Here is a 26,304-nt window from a genome sequence, read left to right on the forward strand (position 1 = left end):
CTTTCTCTCTCTCTCTCTCTCTCTCTTTCTCTCTCTCTCTCTCTCTCTTTCTTTCTCTCTCTCTTTCTTTCTCTCTTTCTTTCTTTCTCTCTCTCTCTCTCTCTCTCTCTCTCTCTCTCTCTTTCTTTCTTTCTTTCTTTCTTTCTTTCTTTCTTTCTTTCTTTCTTTCTTTCTCTCTCTCTCTCTTTCTTTCTTTCTTTCTTTCTTTCTTTCTTTCTTTTTTAAACCCTTACCTTCTGTCTTAGAATCAATACTGGGTATTGGTTCTAAGGCAGAAGAGTGGTGGTAAGGGCTAGGTAATGGGGGTTAAGTGACTTGCCCAGGGTTACAAAGCTAAGGAAGTATCTGAGGCCAGATTTGAACCCAGGACCTCCCATCTCTGGGCCTGACTCTCAATCTACCCAGCTGCCCCTCCTGAGTATCACTTCTAAGACAAAAGGTTAAGGATCTCAGATAAATAAATAAACAAACAAATAACTAGGTAGTTTGGGGAAAACTGGGTAGGATACTATACACTCAAAAGTATAATTAGTTGAAAGAATTGCTACAGATAATATCTAACAGATACCATGAATATGCAAGGAATGCCAACTCTACCATTTTACAGATGAGGAAACTGCAGCCTAGAATGTTTAATTAATATGATCATTATTATTATCAACAGCAGCAATAATTGACATTTGTATGGAGCTTTCAAGTTTATAGAACAATAAAACGTCTCATTGTAGCCTTTCAAAATTACCAAAAGGTAGGCAACTACAGGTCTTAAACACTCATTTTACAAATGGTAAAAACTGAAGCTCATAAAGGTTGAGTGATTTCCCCAAAATCAAACAGAGACAGAAAGAGAACCCTGGTTTTCTGACATCTACTTAATGCTAGTCTCTATACCACCAATGGCAAACCCATGGCACGGGTGACAAACATGGAATGCAGATTGCTCTCTGTGGGCACAAGGCCGCCCTTACCCCTACCAACTTCCTTACTGGAAAGGCAGAGGGTCTTGGGTGGAGCTGCTCCTCTCCCCCTCTTCTCCACCTTGCCTGACTTTTTTTCTCATTCCCCGCCTCCTCTCTGCCTGTAGCTAATGGGAGTGCTTCCTCCCTCCCCTATGTGGGGTAAAGGTCCCAGGGTGTGCCTGGCAATCGGTGGGGGAAAGGGGCATGGCATGCATTGGGGGAGGCAGGGGCAGGCATGGCATTCAATTTGGGGGGGGGAAGGGAATAGGGTCTAAAAGGTTTTCCATCACTGCTCTACTGATGTCACCTAACTATTAAGTATTGGAGTTGGAACATGAACCAAGCTTTCAAACCTAAGTCTCTGACAGAAGAGATCCTTATTCTATAGGGCAAACAAAAGTGTTATCAGAGATTACTTTATTGTTTTCCAAGTAGAAAAGAATGAGTGAGAAAATAACTTAAGAGAAAGGTTCCAAAATTTAAGTCAAAGAGGAAGCAATCAATTAAAAGGAGAACCATGATACAGAGTGAAATAAGCAGAACCAGGAAAGCATTGAACACAGTAACAGCAATATTGTGGAATGTTAAACTATGACTTAGCTATCATCAGCCATGCAATGATCCAGGACAATTCTGAGGGACTTAGGACAAAGAATATTATCTACCTCCAGAGGAAAAACCTGCCAGATTCAGAATGCGGATGAAAACATGTGATTTTTAAATTGTTTATTTGGCTTTATATGTTTGGGGGTTAGAGTTTTATGATTACTCACAAAAATGAACAATATGGAAATATGTTTAGCATGATAATACATATATAATTTTGATCAAATCACTTGCAGCACCAGGAAGGGGAAGGGAAATAAGAAAAGGAGATAAATACGATCATATAACAGGAAAACTTGTGTGGAAATTTGTTAATACATGTAATTGGTAAGGTTTTTTTTTAAAAAAAGGAGAAACAGAGAACAGGAAAGACTCTTATTAATGCTATGAATCTGTATAAAGTTAATAATGAATGAATTAGTAAAGAACCACTTATTAAAAAAATTAAGATCTATATAGTGTTAAAAGTGGAAATTTTACCTAAGAGAAGTGATTACAGGTCACATGAGAAAAAGATTTCTATATAGTGGAAGAAACCAACCAAGATGGCCAAGAAGACTTCTAGTATGAGGCTTTCTTGGTATTGTCTTTAATGTCTGATTACTTTATGCTGTGTGCTTAAAAGTAAACCATAAAGTCAAAATAAATGGCTCTTCCACTCAAGAAAACCTAGTCATCATGAACTGTCATAAAAATAGGAAGGGAAAAATATAAATATAATCAACAATAGTGCAGGTAAATTCAAAACCCAGCTTGTCTAGATGGATTTGGAGTTAGAGTACCAGGGATGAATTCCAGATCTACCACATAGGGAGAATTGTCTACCACAGACACATTATAACTTTTCATGTCCTAGTTTTCTAAATTGTCAAAATGAGATGAATGGCTTAGAAGAATGAATGAATGAATGAAAAGGTATTATTAAGTGACTACTTTATGTCCAACATTATTCTAAGGTGTAGGGATACAAAGCAAGAGACATTCTCAGTTTTGAATGACTTTATATGCCAATGAGATAAACCCATACAGAAGTGGGGTGACCAGAGAGTACTCTAGTTTGGGAAGTTAGGGAATGGTAGTGGAGTCTGAGAGCATAGACTGACACATGCATGCTTTTCAGAAACAATCTTAGTATTGATTTGATTATGGTTCCAGAACTAGGAATAGGGGTAGAGGAACAGAAGTTATATCAGGGCTAATGATTTGTAATGTCTCGTGTGGTTTTGATACCTATGATTCAATTATTTTGAAAATAGTAAAATATAGAGGGGTCAAGGAGTTCTATATGTCAACAGTATATATTTCCTGATCATTAAGGTCTATCAAAAGAATACTCTCTTCCAATCAACAATTTCCTCTATCTTCATATCTTGCTTCCAGCATACTACAAAACTATTCCAAAAAGCAACAACAGAGGCAAAAAGAATATTCATAGATAAATAACTATAAAGTAAAAGAGATAGAACAACATCATTAAATTCCAACAATATTAGAGTATTCCACAGTAGCCCTACCCTGATGCCTCAACATGGCACCAGATTCTGGTAGATCTAACAAGCTTTCTATCATCCCAGGATGATATAGGACCAAAATCCCAGGATGATAGCATGTACAAAAGTCATTCCTAAAGCTTGGCAGAAAATTTTATCCTCAGTTTAGCTATCAGGAACTTTTTAAGCTTCAGTTCACAAAGTCATCTATCCCTGTGTGAAAAGGATGAGCTGTGTACCAGTAAAGGGAATAATCCCATCAGCAAAATTGCAGGCTTTTAAAGGGATAGAGAAATAGTGCAAGATGCCAAGAAAATGCTATCCTTCATATTAATTTGTAACTGCAGAATGTCTATTGAATAACTCTCTGACAGAAGGAGACTAGGTATTATTGAAGAATCTGTAAGTGACTAATGAAAGAAATGCGAGAAAATGTCAGCAATCAGAAGAGTTCTTGGAGATACTGCAGCTGTAATGATCCAGAACTGTCTCTTTAAGAGATATTCGACAGTTACTTTCCCACATATACACATAGGGATTTAAATACACCATATGCTCTCACCCACAGGACATACATGATCTACATACAAACAACCAAGACAGCCATCTTATGTTCTAATTTTATTCCAATGGTAACAGAAAGAAATGAGCTTTAAAATTCGCAGATGACTTAAAGATAATTTACCAGTGAAAAATTTCATCCCCATAATCACAGTCAGGTGTTGTCATTTGACTAGAATACAGTTATATCCAGAAATAACAATTTAGTTACTAGAGGCTTCATTTTGTACATAACATGGTTATCACTTCATAAACAGAAACTAAGGCTCTATTTAGCTAAATATCACAAGTAACAAAAATAGCCAATGCCAGATTTTAGAATCTTCCAGGTACTGTAAATCTTTAAAATAACTACAATGACAAAAAATCGTATCAACAATATTTTGAGATATAAGGGCCAAATTCAAATTTAAAAAAGCTAACTAGAAACTGGTACTAAATAAAAGTATCCATATCCATCAAATTGATATGTAAAGGCAAAACAACAACAACAAAAAAAAAAACATCCTGGGAAAATGCGAAGATGGAATTTCTCTTTTTCACAGTACCACCAGAAAACAAAGATGTTCCTACCTCTGCAAGAATATGGCAAAACTAAAAGTACAAATACAAGCATCTGTTTACAAAATTAAATGAGATTTAGTTAATTTAGAAATTATCAAAAACAAGAAGAGCCACAATAACACTGACAATCATTCAAACATGATTTTGTCAGAAATGGCAAAAGAGTTCAGTCAAGCAGAGCTAAATGCATGAAACTAAATGAAAAATGTAAATGAAATAATAAATCTGACAAAATGAGAAGAGTCTGCAGGTTGAAAAGAAGTTCAGGAAAAAATAAGAAGATCTGAATATGCATGACAGCATTTTAATTGCTTTCCTATTGGGCAATGTGCAATCACGTTTTATAGCCTCACAGAATAACTTCCATCAAATACTTTGTAAAAACATAGATTTTTATCCTCATATGCCAAACACAACATACTCAACTACAACGTAAGTACGTGAGCAGTAGATGTAAAAGCTAAAAAATGGTATATAAAAGCAACTATTAGTTTGACAACTGGTTTCAACTGGTATGTCCAAATTATTTTCACCTTTCTCTTCCAAGTAAATGAGGGTAAAGGTAGGAAGAAGAATATGGCTTCTGGATAAAATGTAAGCTTTTATTAACCATCTGGTAAATTTTTATGTCAAAAAACCCACACTTCAGAGAGGAAATGTGTAAAAAAAGTTCAATAGTCAAATCAAGACAAAAAATTCAGTGGGAGGTTAAGTGTGTTTACATTCTATGCTGAAAAGTATAACAATAGGCAGTTGTCAATTCTTCAGAATGACACATGGAAATAGTGTCTCTCTCTTGCTTTGAGAGTTCATAAAGAGCTGATCAAAGAACATTATTAGCACACTAGTTTCTGAACTGGCAAAATATTAAAATGTTATTGTGACACATTTTTAACTAATTCAACTGCTGTTGCCTTTGGCTACATAGTTTGTAACATTACAAGAAGCTTCCCACATGATAATGTTCACTATTTACTGAGCCAGTTAGTAAGTCAGTTAGCTGTGCTTTCATTCCATGCCAAAGACTCAGGTAAGTTTGACCTTTTGTGTCAATGAGAACAAAAGAGGACAAAGAGAAATCATGGATTTTCTCTCTCCAAGAAAGTAAGTCCTAGAAATCTAGTACTATGTTTCCCCTTAGGACCTAGTACAACCAACAAGTATTTCATAAATGTTTGCTTAATTGAATGACTCAGTGAAAATCTATCAACTCCCCTGAAAATATAACTAAATATAGTCTATTTGTATATAATTATATAATAAACTTCAGAAGACATCTATGGAAATAATGTTTTTTAAAAAATTAAAGACAATAGATCCACCTTCCCTCCACGCATTCATGGGAAGGTAGGCCATCAGAATTTAAGAGACAATATATTTTTGTAGTTACCTATAGCTAAAAAAATTAAATGACCTTCTCAAAACAAGTATCCTATTTATTTAAATAAAAGGTAAATGGACTTATTAGGCTATTTCTCTAGCTGAGGATTATTAGAGTCAAGTATTCCTAAAGAGTTAGTCTAACCTGCTTCCGTTTTCTAATGCGTATGTGAGAAAAATATTGACATACACACAAAACTTCCCAATGCATGGAATCCAAGTAAGAATACTTGGGTAGCCAAATGGAAATAAAATTTCAAAAAGTATATGTATGAAAAGCAGTTCTTTGGTAGCAATAAGAGTAATATATAGAAAAATTTGAGTAATTAGATCCAAATTAAATCCTGGTATGGTAAAAAATTTTTATTTGGCAAAGGAAAATTAATCCACAAATGATTCAAATCAAAACATCCAACTGGAATAAATTTAAGTATCCTGAATGTAAAAGGAATCATAATGTTCAGTCAGTTAGCAAGCCTTAAATGTAGAGAATGATTTTTCTTTCTTTTACTTGTTCCAACTTTTGTGAAGTAATGAAAGAACTACAAAAGGAAAGACAGAAAATTTATTTTGGGGGGCATTATAATGATCTAATGAGTAGCAGTAGGAGCTACTAAGGTAAGCATAGCATTAGTAAACATAAATTCTTAAAGAAGTTGAGATTTCCTGAAGTTTCTTGTAATTATTCTATCTAAAGAAGGTTATTGTTCAAATTAAGCTTTATTTTCATGACAGGGAATAGTTACCTTATACAATGAGAAGCAGAGAGGAATGGCCTTTGTTAAAAAATAACAATAAAATTTTGAACTATCCTAAAAAAAATCTTAAATACAAATTTGCTTAATAAAAGGTAAAATACATGAACAATTTCTAATATTTGAAAATGGCAGATGGGGTAGTATTAGAAAAGCTTAATAGAAAAAATCCAATAATGCCTAAATGTTAAGATATTTCATGTGATATGGGAACCATCAAAACAATTTGGTACTGGTTAAGAAATAGAGTAGAGGACCAATGAAAGAGACAAGACACCCAACACACAACAATGGTAAATTAGTATTTGAAAAATTCAAAGATCCCAGCTTCTGAAAGAACTCACTATTTGATGAAAACTGCTGGGAAAACTGGAAAACAGTACAGCAGAAATAAGACATAGACAAACACTTCACATCATCTACCACAGTAAAAGTCAAAATGGATACAAGATTTTGAAATAATGGGTGATACCATAAACAAATTAGGTGAACACAAAATAGTTTACCTTTCAAATCTATGGATGAGAGAAGAAATTATGTCAAGGCAAGAGATTATAAAATGTAAAATAGGTAACTTTGACTACATCAAATTAAAAAATTTCAGCACAAACAAAAGCAACACAACCAAGATTAAGAGGCAAACAACAAACTGGGAAAAAAATCTTTATAGCACCAATCCTCTCTAACAAAGCCATTTGTTAGATGTTAGACTAAATTGCCAAATATTCAGAAAACTTTGTCAGTACTGTAAGGATTCAAAGCATTTCCCAATTGACAAATGGTCAAAGGATATATATGAACAGGCAATTCTCAAGTGAAGAAATTAAAACTATCTTTAGTCCTATAAAAAAATGCTACAAGTCACTATTAGAGAAATGCAAATTAAAACTCTGAGATACCATCTCACACCTATCAGACTGACTAACATGATCAAAAAGGAAAATGAAAAATGTTGGGAGATGTAAAAAAATTTGGACACCATTACAATGCTGGTAGAGCTGTGAACTCATACAACCATTCTGGAAAGCAATAAAGAACAATGCCCAAAAGGGCCTAACTAAGCATATCCTTTGACCTAGCAATATTACTACTAGGTGTATATCCCAAAGAGAGTAAAGATAGGGCAAAAGAACCTACTGGTACAAAAATAATTATAGCAGCTCTTTCTGTGGTGGTAAAGAACTAGAAAGTGAAGGGATATACATCAATTGGAGAATGGCTAAACAAGTTGTAGTATATGATTGTAATGGAATACTATTGTGTCACAAGAAATGAAAAACAAAAAATTCTGAAAGATTTGCATATAGTAATGAAAAGTGAAGTGAGCAGAACCAGGAGAACACTATACATAGTAACAACAATAATGTAAGATGATCAACTATGAATGACTTAGCTATTATCAACAAGACAGGATCCAAGTCAACTCCAAGAGACCCATGACAAAAAGAGAATATCTGCCATACATAATAGGAGGAAGAGACAGTGTCTGAATACAAACTGAAAGTACCATTATTTCTTTTATGAATTTTGCACAACATGACAAACATGGAAATATCTCTTATTAGTGTTTTGGAACATTCTTTTAAATGGTAGTTGTTAGTTTGCCTATCTTCTTTGGAGAGCTGTTAGTTAATAATTCTTTGACTACTAACCTATGTGGCGAATACTTTTTTTAGTCTTATGTATTTGGAACTTGTTTATATATCTTACCAGAAGTATTTGAGAAAAAGATTTTTTCCTATCTGACCACTTCCTTTCTTAGCCCAGTATCATTAATTTTATTTTTGCAAAAACTCTTCAACCTCATATAACCAAAATTATCTTTTCAGCTCTATTTTTATTTGTTAGGTTAAGAATTTATCACTTAAGCTATAAAAAAAGTCTATAATCTCCTCTTCTAATTTAGTACTAGTACAATCTTTGATATTCAGGTCATATCCATTTTGAATTTATAATGGATATGGTATAAGATAGTGATCTAAACCTAATTCCTGAGAATGCCTTCCAGTTTCCCCAACAATTCTTGCCAAATAGAAACTGCTTTTCTAGGTGATTTCTGTTTGGGGATTATTCACTGGATTACTAAATTCAATTTTTTCTGGCCCTTCCATGTTTAATTTTCTATTTATTGACTTTCTTTGTTCTACTAGTACTGAATTGCTTCGATGATGATGATTGCTTTATAATCTGAAGTGGAAAAGTGCTAATCTTTCCTAGTGTCTACATTTTTTTTTTTCATTATTTCCCTGGATATTCCAGATTCTTTGTTCTCCTGACTTAACTTTGTTATTATTTTGCCTAGCTCTATAAAGTATTACTTTGGTTATTTGACTGGCATAGCTCTAATTCAGTAAATTTATTTGGGCAGCATTTTTATTTTTATTATATTCTTTTATTGTGTTATATTACCAGTTTGGGGAAATTCCATTCAATGCACATTTGTTTACTTCTGCTAGATTCCTTGATAAATGAAGACAGAACAAAAACAAATCTTTACCCACAAGCTTTCGTAAGCATGACCCAGGCATGAATACTGACTATACCTCCAGTTTTTTAAGTTGCTTTTCTTTACTTTATATAGAATTTTATAATTACATCTATACAGATATTGTGTGTGCATATAACTGCACCTTTATAGTCCAAACAAATTGGTAAAGTGATTAACCAAGGAATGGCTAAATAAATTGTGGTATATGGAATATATTATTACTTGTGTTAATGTAATACTACACTGTAAAAAATAATGACAAAGATGAAGAATTCAAAGAAACATGGAACTATTTGTGGCAGGTAGGTGGCAGAGTAGATAAGAATGTTGGGTTTAGAGTCAGAAAAGCCTGAACTGAAATCCAGGCTTAGACAATTACTAGATGTGTGACCATAGGCAAGTTTTTAAAGTTGTTCATCTCAGTTTCCGTAAAAGGAGAGTAATTATGGCACCTATCTCCCAGGGTTATTGTGACGATCGAATGAGATAATGGTAAAGTGCTTAGCATAGTACATGGCAGGTAGTAAGCACTATAGGAATGTTAACTTATTTTTAGTTGTAGCAGTAGCAATAGCAACAATAGTAAGAAGAGATGGATGCAGCTAAAAGGTAAGAAACAGAAGAATAATGAATAACAACATAAAATGAAGAAAAAAAACAAAAATGAAGAATTATATAATTACAGTGATTACTTTGGGCCTTGGAATAGAAATAAAGAAATGTGATTCCTTTTATTAGTAACGTAGGGGAGCATGGTTTGGAATGACAAATATACTGTCAGCCACAGTCACTATATTTGTCTTAATTAACTATTTTCCTTTTTACTAGGGAAAGTTTTCAATGATATAGTAAGTAACAAGCAAGAATGGGATAATACCTAGAAATGACAGTATGATGTAAGATTGACTTTGAAAAAAAAATTTATCTTCTGTCCTAATGCCAATTCTAAGACAAAAGAAGAGCAAGAGCTAGGCAATTGGGGTTAAGTGACTTGACAAGGGTCAGTCAGTTAGGTACTATCTGAGTCCAGGTCCTCCCAACTCCAGGCCTGATTGTCTATCCACTGTGCTACCTTAGCTGCCCCTGTGTAATGTGAAATCAAAAGGTATTAATTAAAAATTTCAAGCCCAATGAGATTAATACATATATTCCTGAATGTTTAAATGTCCAAGGAGAAATATAGAAAAAACAAATGGAGGGAACAAGAAACAGACAAATAATAAAGCTTTTCAGAGGTGAGAAATCAATTGATAAAAAAGCAATTAAACTTTGATTAAAAATGGCTTATAGCAATGAAAGTAAGAACCTTTTTGAATGGCAAAATCTTTTCATGTTGTGACCATTAAAAATTGTCCAGCATACTCCTGCCCATATCCCCCAAAAAAAGCCTTTATACATGGCAGGGTTTGGAATTACTTCCCCTAAAGAAGAATGAATAGTAAACATAGAAAAAAAATTTTAACTACAACTGAAAAAGGAATTCAAATAGGAAATTCTCTGATCAAGATTTTGTTATATTCTATGACTTAAATGTGTGTTATTGTGACAAAACCCTCTTCAGAGCCATCATTTTCAGTATTTTAGCTAACTTGCATTGCTATGTTTTTGATACTGTTTTTACTTTTCAATCAAATCCTAGTATGAGAGTCAGGAATCCTAGCCAACCATGTAAATAAGGAAAAACAAGAAATCAGCTAACAACTTCCTCATTAAAAATTAGCTGGCCTCTAGCTTTACCTTCTCCTAAAAGAAATTTTTTCACTATTTTTTAGTGGGAAGGAAGTAGTATGTAGTAACTATATATAACCTATGGAACTAATGTTTAAGGAGAAAAGCCAATGTTTATGGCATTAATATGTTTAAAATGTTTCTACAGATATCATGACACATCATTTATTTGTAGAGCATAACTAGGAGTTGGCAGTGATAGATATGAAACAGTTTGGAGAATTCTACTCAATGCACATATGTATTCTAATTTACACCCACTCTCTGATAGGTTCTTGGTATATAAAGACAAAACAAAAAACCCTCTCTACATTTAAGCTTACATTTCTAAACATAGAAAGGGATGATTAGGCATTTACAAGATTGACACAACATAATCTGGTTTGCCAAATATTAGATCTATCCTTATTAATAGCTCTTCTTGCTCTATAAATGAATGAACGAATGAATGAAATGTCTTCTAAGATCAAGAGTTGGAAGTTTTAAGATCTAGAGTTGAAAGTTTGGAAACTTAAAAGTCCACTTAGTCCAAATTCCTCTTAATATAGATAAGAGAACCAAATTCCATGGACAATGAATGACCTGTTCAAGTTAATACAAATACTGAATGCATTTCCTTTGCCTAGAGCCTGTGCTCCTTCCATTGGTTCCCTATTCTGTTCTTTTTACTTGGGGTACCTTGTTCTTAAGAGGTCTTGGAACTACTATTGTGTGTACATTTACCTTTATTATTACATAAATATAAAATTATAATTGTGCAAATAATATAATTAAATATTGTAAAAATGCATTATTTAATTGTGGTAAGGGTCATCCAATAATATTGTAGATCAATAAATAATCAACAACAACGAAATTACTAGCCATCTACTATATTCCCAGGCATTGTGCTAGGAGATGGGGATGCAAAGACAAAAATGAAATATTCTCTGCCTTCAAGGACAGGACAATATATTAAAAATGTGTATACACAAAATATAAACAAAGTAACTGTGCCTTAACAGACTACTTCTCTGAACAATTGTTATGGCCCCCAAGCCCCAAATTATTATCCTTTGAGGATGAACCTCTCAGATCTTAGGCTAGTTCTCAGATAATACATATTTGTCAACATTAGACATTTAAAAAACAAACAAAACCTGTCTGGCTCATTAGGACTTGCCACAGTTTATACACTATGCAATATAGGATTCAAGAACCCAGAGTGACCTCCACATCCTCATAAGACATCTAACTAAGCCTTTAATGCAGATATATATTAAAGAGCTCTCTGAGATGCTTATTGATTTCAATATTACTCTATAACCAATAAAGTTACTGGTAGAAAATTAGCCACGTGGAAAGGAACCTTTTTAATGCTATGAGGAACTATGGTAAGTAATTGTGATGAAATGACTAGTCCATGGTTCTTATCCTTATCCCTAATTGCCTTACTAGTTGAGTTGGGAAAAAAGGGAAAATTGTGTTTATTATTTGTCACTTAATTAGTATTTTATGAATAAATGTCCACTGAAAACATAGCATTGTACTAAGTATTATATTAACTAGCAAATATCCAGTCTACTAAGTGTTCAACAAAATAAATTCATTTTCCATCTTCAATAATTTTACAGCCTAAGTGAAAAGAAAAATAAAGATGAATATCTCTATGTGTTTTCCAAAGTGAAGAAAAAGCTGAAATGTCAAGATTATTATTATAAGAATTGCAACCCAAATGAACTTTCACTTTTAACTAAAGATTTAAGATTATTTTTTCTTATCTTTAATCTTATGAAATTAGTAGGATCTGTTAGGTAAATAGATATTTCATTACATATGCTAACTCTGGAATAAAAATAATGGTATAATTTTAAAAATCAATATATACAGTACATAAAACAATCTCCATGCAAAGTCTGAGTTATTACAAATAATGTATGAGCTACTTCTACTTGGGAGAAAAAAATTAAATGTCCTCTTCCATTTGCATTTATAAAAGCTGTGTGACTTCTTTAAATACACAGTGATGCCAACAGAGCCATCAAAAATCAATAAATCATGTACTCATGTGCTATAAAATGCATGACAAATGCATTAATTTTTCTAATCCAAAATTCTCTGCAAAGGGAACTGTGTAAATGTTCCATTTTATTTTAATGGTATTCTCCACAGTCAGAATTATGTGCAGTATGACTGAGTACAAAACCTCCACAGCACAAAACTTGATAGGATTTTGAAGAGGCTATGGAGCAAGCACAAAGCAGTCAGTAGCTAGACATCTAACTCAAAATTTTAAAATATAAACAGAGTAAAATAGAGACCAATTAGAATGGTTTAGAGGATAGCAATTAATTTTTCTGGACAGAGAGAATGGACTAATCACGAAGCTGATGGCAGGACCTGTGTGTGGGAGAGGGGTAATATGTAAGGAGCTGCTCCCTGATACCACCCCAGAAAGCAAAGATGTACATTCCTGAAAAATGATGTTTATGACAGAACTGACAACACACTATTCATCATTGAGGTACCATTTGAAAAAGTAATAAAAACCCAAATAAGACTCTACTTAAGTTGACATTTGTTGCACCAAGTGCTATCCATTAAAAAGGGTAATGAAAGACCTCTACAGGTACAGTTTATGAAAGTACAAATTCTAGAAACTAAAGGAAGAGGAAAAAATCTGCCAAGCATATTATAGTAAAGTCTAAAAAATGCCACAAAACTTATCCTAGAAGGCTTAGAACAAAAGTACTCCAGTTTAAATGCCAACAAAAAATACTTCTGGCAGGTAGACTTATTGTCAGAATGAACAAAACACATCCCCACTAGTATATATCAAAGAGAAATCCCTTCCTGTTCTGTCTGACATCTGACACCAATTCATTTTCTTTGTTTTTTAACTCCATCTTACATTCATGTTGGTAGTTACTACTGTTGCTTCTTATGGAAATGCCCTGCAACCTTCTACAGTCTAGGACACCTCTAGGCATACATTCCTAGTTCCTTTTTATTTACCAAAACATTTGGGCAAAATGAAGTCAGATATCTGCCCTTTCTTCTAGGAGTTCTAAATGTCACTAAGTATATCTAAAATTAAAATAGTATTTTTTTCAAGGTGAACAAGGCAACCCCAACAAAAGAAAAGAGATGTCAGTGCATATTATTTAAGGCACTTTACATTATGGAGGTAAACAATTACAATAAGTCAAAGTTATTAAGTACAAACTAAGAAAAAAATTTCTAAGGAAAAAGACTAAAAGAATCTTACTATCATTTATGGATTTGTGTTTATATGATTTTAAGATACTTCCCCATCAACACATTATATCTTATGTCAAAGTTCATGGGGGAAAAGATTATAATATCTATACAATTGTTCAATAATTTAAAGGCAGACAATTAAAAAATTTAGCTTCTAGTCAATTTTAAAAAATTATATTTTATGAGCATGATCTTTTTTTAAAGGAAAATGTTCTTTAAAGTGATTATAATTCTTATTATAGCTCTTAATCATTTTATTAACTTATTTTAGAATCTTTTCAATAATATAAATTATATTTAGAACTGAAATATCTACCTATAGCTATATGGAGGAAAAAAACCCTACATATTTGGAAAATGATTAGCTAATGTTAAATCCTAATCTCTCTGATATGCTCAGAATATGGAACCATAAATTTCAAATGCTTTTTAAAAAGAGTTTGGGAATAAAAACATTTACCAAAAAAACCCATTTACATATTTTCTTAGAAGCACAGGCTTTTTATTGCTGTACTTCAATATTCCCTCAGGGCAAAGAAGCAGCTACTTCAAAGATTTATTTGATAAAAGAACAGAATGCTTGATTCCCTCCTCCCTCCCAAACTGTTCTATATCTTAAGATATAATTGATTCATTATTGAAATGAAAAATCATTGCCATTTTATGGATTAAAGAAAAAAATTAAAATTGAGTAAAATGGTCCTAATTATTTCAAAGGAGATTACTTATGTGTGTCATCCTACATAATAGTTCTAGATCTTCTTGTTAATAAAACTAGCATTTGAAAACCACAGCCTAAAACTTCTACTTACCTGCCTATCTACTTCTGGGAGCAAAAGCAGGAGGTATTGCTGAAAATGTTGAGGTAAGGAAGCAAACGTGTGTTTGTTTATTAACGCCCTCAGGTTAGTGTTCACAAGAATAGATCCTGGTGTTTCTATGTCAATATCCTCAGCTTTGGTCCATTTCAAGTGTCCTGTGGTAAACAAGCAAGAAGTACAACTTTACTGTAGATTGATATGTGTGAGCTAAATACATATTTAAATAAAATTTTGGCAATACATTTAGATTTCAATCCCTATTTAAAATGCTGATATTTGAAGAGGAGAATTTTAATAGCTTCTTCCTTTGACTTTTTTATTTATACCATCCATTCTCAGTGAAAATCACTTATACACTTTTAACACAGAGTGGCATCTTGATCCAAATGAACAAATATGTTTTCCACATTCCATTAGTTTTATCAAATTATTGTACTGCTACAACTACCTCCCAAGTGACTTTGGAGTTCCTTCAGGGTCATGAAAGCAAGGGTCTAAATATGTTAGGCTAAATAGAAACCCCCTACATAAAATACGGCTTGGGAATCTAGGTTCTAAACATTTGCCACAGATCAATTGGTGGAAACGTCCATTAAAAAAACCTTCCATTGCACAATATTTAATGATATCTGTTATTAAAAGGCCAATGTCCTAAAAATCCATTAAAAAGTGAATCATTTCCGCTGACAAAGTTGAAATGATATGGATCCCTGTAATGTTCTTATCATCCAAAGCTTCTCTGTATATATCCATGATGAGGTGAGCTTTATGACCCAATGCTTATCTCCTCTGCATTTTTAATTATTGCATATTCTTCCACCTTTGTCTCACAGCAAAATAAAGATGTATTTTTAAGAATCTGCAGTTCTTTTAAGGTTACTATAATGACATTATAAAATAAATATCACTCAATCTCCCTACTACATTTTCTAGGTTGAAAAAAAGATATCTAGATTTCATAAACTTCAGAAAATCTTCAAGACTTGAATATTGATATGTAAATAATAAAGTGTTACCAAATATGTGAGGACAATATATCTGATTTGAGACTCCAGACAGACTATGGAAAAGGGAAGAATTAAGAGATGACTTTCCTTCCAGAGTTTATTCATTCAACAAACATATATTAAGAGTTTACTAATATGTGTGAACCTCTGTGGATAAAAATGGACAGGAATATTGCCTTGGAAGTTGAGAAGAGCTCAACTAAGAGCTACCCTTGACATATATTGGCTATATGAGTATATAAGTCACTGAGCCTCACAATGCTTTAGACAGATCTCAAAAATCATGAAATTCAGAAGGTTCCTCACCATAGAATTCTATATATCAATGAAATGGCATGTTCAATCTTGATCACACGTCCCTAATAAGTTCTAGGCTTTCTGCTGGATGCTGGGGTCACAAAGATAGAAACATAACAGTATCTAACTTCAAAGAACATACATTTCATTGGAATTATCTTTATGGAAATGCCTCCATTTTAGGATGGTAGTATCTTAAGACCAAAATTAAAATTTTTTTCAATATCAAAATTTTTCAATATGTAGAAAAATTAAAGAATAAATAACTCTAAAGGGGACCAATTAGAGATTTTATGGTCATTTGTAGAATTTAAAAGTATCTGATCCTTCATTAGATTTGGAACCTGAAGGTTTACCCCCACCTTATAAGCCATGACTCCAACATATAAGGTATTTTATGTTAAGGCCAAAGAAGTTTGTTTAAACTTTCCAGTTCAAATTTTCAAAAAATCATGTAAAACACAGATCAAGGCAGATGAAGTTCCTGTCGACAGGTAAGTGTTCCAAAGGCTTATATATAGGATCTTCTACTGCAGGACATTATCATTATATATATATAATTTGAACCAGTTAGCACATTAGGTCACCGATAGATGACACTTCACCTCCTTTCCAAACTCTAGAAGAATCTGCATATATTTACTTCTTTTCTCAGTGGTCTCTTGAGGGAAACTAAAATGGTCCCTGAAAACTGAAATAGATGCATTTATTTAATCACTCATAAGAGACAAATAATTCTCCATCTAGGAAAGGGCCTACCAATATTCATTCAAAAAGTAGAAAAGCAATTACTTTATACTGAAAATTGTTTTTCATTCAATGGTTAAAGCAAATATAAGAACAAAATACAAAGGTGTAGAGCTAGGTTGCTCAGTGGGTTGAGAGTTAGGCCTAAAGGCAGAAGGTCCTGGGTTCAAATCTGAACTCAGACACTTCCTAACTGTGTGACCCTGGACAAGTCACCTTGTCTACCATTGCCTAGCCAAAACCACTCTTCTGCCTTGGAACAAATACACAGTACTGATTATAGGATGTAAGGTATGGGGAAGAAGAAGAGGAAAAGGAGGAGGAGGAGGAGCTAGTAAAGTGAAGACATGGTCAGCTACAAACCCCAATTTTATATAAGCAGTTTGCCCATTTCACCCTCATCAATAATTATCCTATTATTTACCAATAACTATCCCATTGTTTGCCAATGTAAATAATTCTTGTTAAATTGTTTACCTTTTCAGTAAGACAACTCTCTAAAGCCCTAAGTTGTGGAAAAAGTGCCAAACTGCATTGGTAGAAGGAATTTCATCATCTAAGAGCTCTCAATATCAATGAAATCACAGATCTAGTCCTCATCTCCTAATAGTATATTTGTTGTTATTGAGTCATTTCAGTCATGTCTGACTCTTTACAAACTTTTTTTTTTCTTGGCAAAGACAGTGGAGCAGTTTGCCATTTCTTTCTCTAGTACATTTAATAAGAAAATTGGGGCAAACAGGATTAAGTGGCTTGCCTTGGATCATATTGCCAGTGTCCAAAGGCCATGTATGAACTCAGGTCTTTGTATGCACCACCTAGGTGCTATAATAGTATAGTACTTTCCTTTTTAAACCAAAGTGGGAAAAAAAGCATTGACCATGGAATCACAAGCACTATGTTTAAATCCCACCTCTTACTTTTGATTTAAAATTCTATTTCTGATCCTCAGTAATTTTGGATAGATCATTTGTCCTCTCTAGACCCAAGATTTTTTATCTGTAAAATGAAAGGTTGGACTGGACAACTCCAGAGACGCTCTATATCTATAATCCTATGATCCTAAATTTGAAAGATAGACATCCTTTGGAAAGGAATCTTCCAATAATTTTTTTCTATGTATAATGGGAAAACACCAATGACATGAGCTTCATCTCATTCCATTTGAGGGGAAGAAATGTGATAGAGTCCAATATTTGAGGCAAATTCCATATTGTACCATTATATCAGGGAGACAATACATCTAAACAATTGGTTTAACGGCCTCCAAATAAGAAATTGATAAATGTATTTAAAACATGGGTGAGACTGTAGTCAATTCTCAACCAAGTCATTTATTTCTACAAAGAGAAGATGTTATGTTATCTGAATCTACAAATTTACCTGGCCAATGAGTACCACTGGTAACAGGAACAGAGATGAAGAGAAAGTATATAACCCAGTACAAACCTACAATTACCACCCCTAAGAAAACAACTCAATCAATATCCAATCAATATCCTTATTTTTATGTGACACATCTACAATTACAGTTATCATGACAAATTTCCAAGATATTTCTCAGACTATTTTCATATTTACATCCAAAGAGAGTGGCTGCATTCTCCAATTCCCATTAACTTTAAGGACTGCCAAATCTCATGCTTCTCAAGTGGTGATCTATGCTATCAAACGGGGAGGGGTCAGGGGGTGCAGCATAAAATGGCTGGAAAGGTTTAAAGAATCCTTAACTGAAGACATTAATTTCTAAGTCCATTTTTTTCTTTTAGCAACAGTCACCCGGCTGATAGGTACAACTAGAAGAAAGCGAATTTTTGAAAAATAAATGCTACTTTTGAGGTAGCCTTTAAATAACAATATAATAACAGAGGTATTATCATCCATCAGTGAGGTATGTTATTCTGAAAGTCCTTTAATGAGATAACTGTATCATAAAGAATAAATATTCAACTCACCACTGTAGAGGAGGTAAGGGAGAGTGGATTTAACTCCAGGACTGTTACTTCAGACCAAGATGGGCTCACCCAAAACATATTTCCATCTGGAATTATTTCAAGAAATCTGACCCTGTCCTTAGTTATAGAGATAAGAGACTGGACTTGTAGTTTCAACAGTTTAGATGTCACCTAAGAAACTCCCTAAATTACTAAAGAATAATCTCTTTATATATCCTTCTGCAACTTAAGAGCTTTAAAGCATTTCCTTAGAAAACCAAAAGGACAAATAACTTGCTCAGAGTTGCAAACCAGTATGTGTCAGAAGTGGAACTTGAAACCAGGTCTTCCAAGCTTCAGGGTCTGGTCTCTTAGTCATTACTTCCCATTGCCTTTAGTTGAAAGAAAGCAGGCAAACTTCATTATCCATATTCCTAAGATGAATATTAAAAACTAGATGAGTATATAGAGGTGAGGAACAATTCATTATTCATCCCACTATGTCTGATGCATTAGACTTCATTCATTTGATAACTATTAAGGGGCAGTATTAGCTGGCTCAGTAGATAGAAAGCCAAGCCTGGAAAAAGGATGCTTCAAATCTGGACTCAAGACACTTCCTACCTGGGCAAGTCACTTAGCCCCAATTGCCTAGCCCTTACCTCTCTTCTGCCTTGGAACAGATACTCTGTGTCAAGTTTAAGATGATAAAATGTATGGACACGCATATTTATTAGGCCCCTGCAATACATAGGATTTTATAAGAAAAAAAAATATATACAATACAATTCCATTCTTCAAGATCTTTCTAGTAGTTAAAAAAGTTACCAGGTCATCATCAGGCCTCAAAAAGAATGTACTCTGAGACCAGTTCAGAAAATGCCACACACTTTGAAACTAAAGCAAGTAAAAATCAATTCAGCAAGGATGAGAGTAAAGTGTGCAGGATAATCTATCCTAAAAGAACATTTGTATTCCTGCTACTGCTATTATGCTTCCTGAATCCCAGCAAGGAGCTTGGGGGGGGGTCTCCCTCAAAAAGGAGAAATCAATTTAACTTTTTATTTGAAACTGCAAATCTCAATTTTACATATCATTTTAAATATAGTTAATTCAACTTGCAGCTTTCAATGTTGTCCAGATTATGTGTCATTCTTTTGGGCTTTCCTTCTGTTCTCAATTTAAATATAACCAACATAAGTGGTCATCGTAAAATTTTAACTTGCTTTCATATTGAAATATTCTAGTGGAACAAGTTGATGACTAATATTTTGAAAGGAATGATGGAAAGAATCTATTTCATATAAATGTAGTACTTGTGCAAGGGCAAAATAGGATAATGCAGGGGAGAAAAAGGATGGATTTGCATTCAGAGAACAAAAGGCTGAACAAGCTTGGTCACTATCTGTGTGATCTTAGGCGAATCACTTCAATCTCTAGGTCTCAATTTCCTCACCTAGAAAATGAAGGAGGGGGCAGCTAGAGGACTCAGTGGATACAAGGCCCTCAGTTTAAATCTGGATTTGGACATTTCCTAGCTGTGTGACCCTAGGCAAGTCAATTAACCACAACTGCCCAGCCCTTTCAGCTCTTCAGGAAGGAAGGAAGGAAGGAAGGAAGGAAGGAAGGAAGGAAAGAAGGAAGGAAGGGAGAAACAGAGGGAGGGAGGGAGGAAGGAAGGGAGAAACAGAGGGAGGGAGGGAAGGAAGAGCGAGAGCGAGAGAGGGAAGGAAGGGAGGGAAGGAAGGTAGGAAGGAAAGAAGGAAGGGAAAGAAGGGGTTATATGAGGGTCTCTTCCAACTTTAAACTTAAGAAATCACATTATTTCTAATTAATTGAGTATATAGTCAATATAAAAGCAAACTCTATAATGTATGAATAATTTTTAAGGCTCTCCCACCACCTCCTGGATGTTTTAATAATTCAATTTTCTAAGTCCCTTGATATTGGAAAAGAGGTACTTTAGATGGCAGACACGGATTTATCTAGTCTCTTTAAAAGTATATCTTTCTATTACAAATAATAAATTGACTTTCTGTTTTATGTCAGAATCTAATGAGTTTGGTCACTGTGAATAAATTCCTCAAGGACTGATCACCTCATAGCAGGCTGATAAAATCAGAATAAAGTGAGCTCAGGGGTGAAAGGAAAAGAAAATAAATGTTTATTAGTTTTAAAAATATAAAAATTTAATTAAAAGATAAACATAAATTAATTACTGCATCTTGGAAGCCAAGGAACAAAATGAAATGTGCGGGGACTTGCTAGGCTAGGATGAGCAGTCTATTGATCCCTCTTTTAACCATAACAACATGTATATATTACAAATACAAAATACCTGCTGTGTTAAACATCATTTCATTACATATATATTTCACAGCCTTCTAAATCTATTATTTTTTTAGTATTCTATGGTGCCATTAGGTTTGAAGTTTTCTAAAAGTGTTTTTAATAGACGGTGGGTGGATAGATTTTACTGAGTCTGCCTTTATGTGAGACTATGATTTTACACTCTAGTTTTCTTAGAATAAAAGTGGACACATAGTAAGTGTTTAATAAATACTTTCTGAATTTGTTTGCTCCAAATGGGCCACCCCATCGTTGATTGCTGAATGCTTGTTTAAGCTGCTTTGTCTACTATTCTCTATTTTCTGTTTTCCAATTGTCACCTTGACTCTTTACCATATAAATCCTACTACTGACCTACTTTCAATCACCCCCTGCTCTGCCTTTCCTTGTTCAGTTTACACAGCAGCTGCTTAGATATCATGCTGTTATAAATTTTCTCTCTTTGGTCAAGTCATGCATTCCCAGACCTCACTATTGTCTTACTCTGACATTTAATGCTATATATAATATTTAGGGGACATTGGTGCATCTCTACCAGATGCTGCTACTTAATACCTCTGTTAGGCCCCAAAATCATAGCTAAAGGGAAACAATTCTGCCACAAGCTTTCTGAACCTGTTGCAAAGTTTAGACAGTTTCTCTCAGAATATGATAGTCTTTTATATTTTTTATATTGACTGATAGAATGTTTTGGGGCAGCAAATTTTCTGATAAATTTAAACTCTCTCAGATTATAAGTAACAGAATCACAGAAATTGAGTTAGAAGGGACATGAGTAGTCATCAAGTCCAATTCATGCTCCTCAATATACTAGGGAAATAATCATTTGGCTACTGTTTGCAGACCTCAAAGGAGGGGAACTACAACCTCCCAAAGCAGCTCATTCATCTTTGGGACAGATCTAATTCTGAGGAAATTTTTCGGGACATCAAGTCTAAAACCAACGTCTACAAATCCCAAATACTGTTTCTGATTCTGTCTTTTAAAGCTAAAAGAAATCTCTTTCACAAAGAAAACATTTAAAATATTTAAAGATATTTATCATGTCTGTCCCGACTCAACCAAGTCTCATAAAGCATAGAGTAAAAGCTCATCACCATCTTGGCTACCTTGACTTAATATTCACTCTTCAGTTCATAAATGTCCTTGCTAAACTGTAATACCAAAAACCTAACTTGATACTCCAAATGTATTCTAAACAGGTAAGAGCCCAGCAGGTCTGTCCATTTCATTATTTTTAAAAGTTATACTTTCCTTAACAACTTAGAACGATCACATTAACCTTATAGTCCACTAAAATCTATAGATTGTTTTTTTCCCCCTCAAAAAATTGCTATCTTTAGTGAAAATATAGGCTTTTTTTTGGTGGAGGATAGTAAAAAATCCTAGATGCCTTCAGGTTGACAGTAAACACTACCAAGAAAACTCCACATGTATTTTTTTTAGTGTATAACTTCCTAGGGTACAAGGCTTAAAAAACCATGATCCTTGATTGATTGTTCACTTCATGGACTTTTGATTATATCACCTAACACATTGGGTTGTCTAATCCTACAGTGTGATTTTATAAAATAAGCAAGTGGACCCTAATCTGAGATAAGACTCTCCTTTATCTCTTAAATTGCTTCTAATAATCACTTTACAGTATTTAGTCTTCTCCAGAATATGTGCAATTGTTGCTCTTGAGAACTGACAATAAAGCTTTCTCAGGTGAAGGACTCTGTACCTATAACTTCTGTATGTTGGATTAATTTGGAGAAATTACTTAACTTCTCTAGACTTTGGTATATTTATCTGTAAGATTGGAGTGTTGGGTAAGATGACTCTGAGGTCAATTTCCAGTTGTAAATCTATGATCTTATGAACTTGGTAGTTTTCTTCATAATTAATATACAAACATATACAAACATCATTTTTCACTTTGCTGCTTTGGAACTTCTTGAGAGGAAAGTACCTAACTTATATTCCTAAGGATGTATATCTACATATACCTACATTCTTCTTAAGCTCAACTATAACTATGAAGCTAAATTTGATTATGCAATATTTAAAATGTTTAAAAACAAAAATAACAACCTTTACTTTGACAGTTTTGTTCATTTGTGGATCTCAAAGTTCCTTCAAATGTTCTCTCTGATTAAAGAGAACCACAACCACTTCTACTTTTGTATATGGCTAAAATTTAACAGCAAAAATAGTAGTCAAATAATCCGGACAGTAAAAGGTAAAATCAGAAATAAAATTTAGGACACTAAATATCTGGTCTTTTAAGTTATATATACTTTTTCATTAATTCAATAGGACATTAAAATGACACAAGTAAGTATCAATTATACCCCTTTTATCCTATAAGTGGAAACACTAAAAAAGAAATTAATCATTTGATCTGATTCATCCAGCAAGGCAGAAAAAAGACTAGGATTACAATTACAAGTAGTCATTTTGTGCCTGTCTCATTAAAATAAGTAGCTGGGCATAACGGCATCTGCCATCTTTGCGACTAAGGAGGTCGAGGTCAGAGGATCTCTTGGGCACATATGTTCTAGGCCACAGTGGGCTAAAACAATTGAGTATCTGCACTAGGTCTAGCATTAATATTTTAGGAAGAGGACTACCAGATTGCTTAAAGAGGAGCAAATCAACCTAAGATAGAAACAACAGCAAATCATAACTCCTATGTTAACTGAAGTCAGATCAGAGCCTATGTGTAGCCCTTACTCTTCCTGCCTGGGAGAAAAAGGAAGACCTAATTTCTTTTTTAGACAAATAAATTAACAATATAATATGACATGACATGATGTAACATAACATGACATGACACAACATTACATGACATGATGCAATACAACATAACGATTTCATTGACTTTTTTTCTTTCTTCCAAATACTACAATTTGGGTTCCAGCTGAAAAGCTGTCATGAGGTAAACATTCACAAGATAACTTAATGTTGTACTTCATGGGTTTCTTAGACATATGAAATTATTTGTCAAGTAAAAAACAAAGAATACCTGAAGAAAGACACTACTGCTGGGGAGCAGTTTTAATGTAGTAGTAGACCCTATCCAATGTGCAGTTCAGTAATTATTTCCTGAAAGTTTACTTCTTGCCTTGTATTCTACATTTCAATCAAATGAAAACCCAAATACAAAAAATTCTGTTTTACTAATTAAATTAGTATTTAGCAGAAGAAGTCACTTTAATGAATGCCATCATGAAACTGCCTTTAGCAACTATTTTATCCATTACTTTTATATTAAAAGAGAACTATTATTCACAAATGCAGAAAACAAAATTAAGAACACTTATTTGTTTTTTGTTTTTTATCTCTCCAATGTAGCCTAATTTTTGTTTTGGACACACTATAAGAAATTTGCTCACCTTAATTGCATTAAATATTTTAAAATTTCTTTCTGGATAGTCTACAAAATCATTCAATAAGATAGGAATGTAAGGGACCATAAATAATCCATTGGTATACTCACCTAAACCAGACTTTTTCAATCTTTTTAAGTGCTGACTTGTTTGTTTCCCAGTGGGAGATTTTTGCCCATGTTTCATTTCTTTATCTGAACTGTCAGCTTCACCATTTTTAGATTCAGATCCTAAAAAAAGAAAACAGTTATACAACTCATCCTCTTTCTTGTTTTCCCTTTAAAAATGATTAGATTTTTTTTTAAAAAACAACCTACAAGTATTCTCTCTGTCTTTGCTAAGAGATACTAGGCTTCTTTGGTCATAATCTGATTCTTCTAACCCTAGAGGTAATAAATGTAAAAGCAAAGTAAATCAATTAAGAAAAAAATAGGTGGCCTAATAAGTGTAGCCAAAAGGTTAATTCACTAATCTTAAAGCTTGAGGATGAGTCCCAAGAAAGCACTTTTCAAAATAAACATAAGGAAGCTTTAAACATTAGAATATAGTGTTCTCAAGTACTGCTGAAAGAGAAAGAGAGAGAATATCTTTCCAAATAACTTTTGCAAGAAGGTATTTCTGAAAAACACAAACATAAAAAACACAAAAAAGTATATAAGTTACATCTCTGAATATTTTTGAAATAAACAAATAGCAAAGGTCAGAGTTGCACAGTGGTGAGCAAAATATCAGAAAACAAAAGCAAGTAAAAGGATCTCTGATTTTTCAAAAGAAGACTAAAACAAAATCCACACCCACAAAAGAATTGCTTTTGATAGCATTAAGCATCAGTATATAACCCACTATTAAAGTTCAACACCCAAACAAGCAGGGGAGGGGCAAGGGAAATACTAGCATCATTTCTCGTTCTCTTTATACCTGCTGCCACTAGCAAAAGTCATGTATTATGTACTATTATAATTATACACCTAATTTTTAAAAGGAGAGGCAAGCAAAACTAGCTTGAGTTGTTTGATCAATAGAAGGGATTAAAAAGATTAAACCAAATGTTCTAGTAGAAACAGTATCACTGATTTCTAGCAATTCCAGATTTCACATGCCATCTCTCACTAAGGAATATTCTGTGAGAATTGGTCTAGCACACAATCGTTTAGCTATTTTACCTGAAGGTGAATCCGACTGCTCATCAGACACCTTTAATGGTGTCAAAACAACACGAGGAACAGTCTTGTTTACCATCATTGAGACTCCATTTCTTCTTTTCTGCTGCTGTCTCAAAGCCTATAAAACATGATAATAAAACACAACATAAAAATATAACCAAAATTATTTCTTTTAAGTGAATTAAATGAGGCATCTGACTATCGTTAAATGAAATCTCTTAGGAGATCCAAATTTTACACAGTCACTAATTTGTTAGGCTTGCTAATAGTCACCTTCATGTCATTTTCTTCAAAAGCATAAAATCAGGCTTTAGGAAAGGGGACGAGCCTTAGATCATTTTCAAAGCAATTCTGACAACAAAGCAGCACTTAAAGATTTGCTCTACCTTTGCAGCACAACATGAGGACCCCTGGAATTTGAAACTATGACTTCCGAGTAAAATAAATGTAAAATAAATGTTTCGAAACCAGGATAAAAATATATGTGCCTGCACTTGTCTTGCAGGTGCGTCCTCTCTAGTATACTGCTCAGTCAATCAAGTTAACACAGAGTGTCATCAGTATGTACAGCATGTAAGGACTACAGTACTGAGGCACTCACTCAGCCGTGTGGAGTGCTGCACGAAATCACTGAACATGGCAGGAATCATTTATTTCTGTGAAGGGAATCAGTCCTAATCTTGGAAACCTTGCAGCACTTGGCTTCTGTCTGACTGACTTTAGGCATTAACCTTCAGAACACGAACACGATGGTGTTCCGGCAAATCCAGAGGAAAAAAAGATACAAGAATAAATCTTTCCAAATGAGAGTGATTTGAGTTTCACAAAATGAATCAACTAT

General features: G+C 33.6%; 1 protein-coding gene across 1 annotated transcript in view; it reads right to left on the reverse strand.

Moving 5' to 3' along the window:
* The window catches only part of ASXL3 (ASXL transcriptional regulator 3), a 193,268-nt gene that overhangs the window by 51,506 nt on the left and 115,458 nt on the right, over positions 1-26,304 (reverse strand). Inside the window, exons 5-7 of the mRNA XM_044658031.1 lie at positions 25,464-25,581; positions 24,411-24,530; positions 14,584-14,747 (exon numbers count right to left, since the gene is read on the reverse strand). Coding sequence (XP_044513966.1) covers positions 14,584-14,747; positions 24,411-24,530; positions 25,464-25,581 — 402 coding nt within the window. The remainder of the gene's footprint in view (positions 1-14,583; positions 14,748-24,410; positions 24,531-25,463; positions 25,582-26,304) is intronic.

Source organism: Gracilinanus agilis, chromosome 1, assembly GCF_016433145.1.
Source record: "Gracilinanus agilis isolate LMUSP501 chromosome 1, AgileGrace, whole genome shotgun sequence".
NCBI classification, from domain to species: domain Eukaryota; kingdom Metazoa; phylum Chordata; class Mammalia; order Didelphimorphia; family Didelphidae; genus Gracilinanus; species Gracilinanus agilis.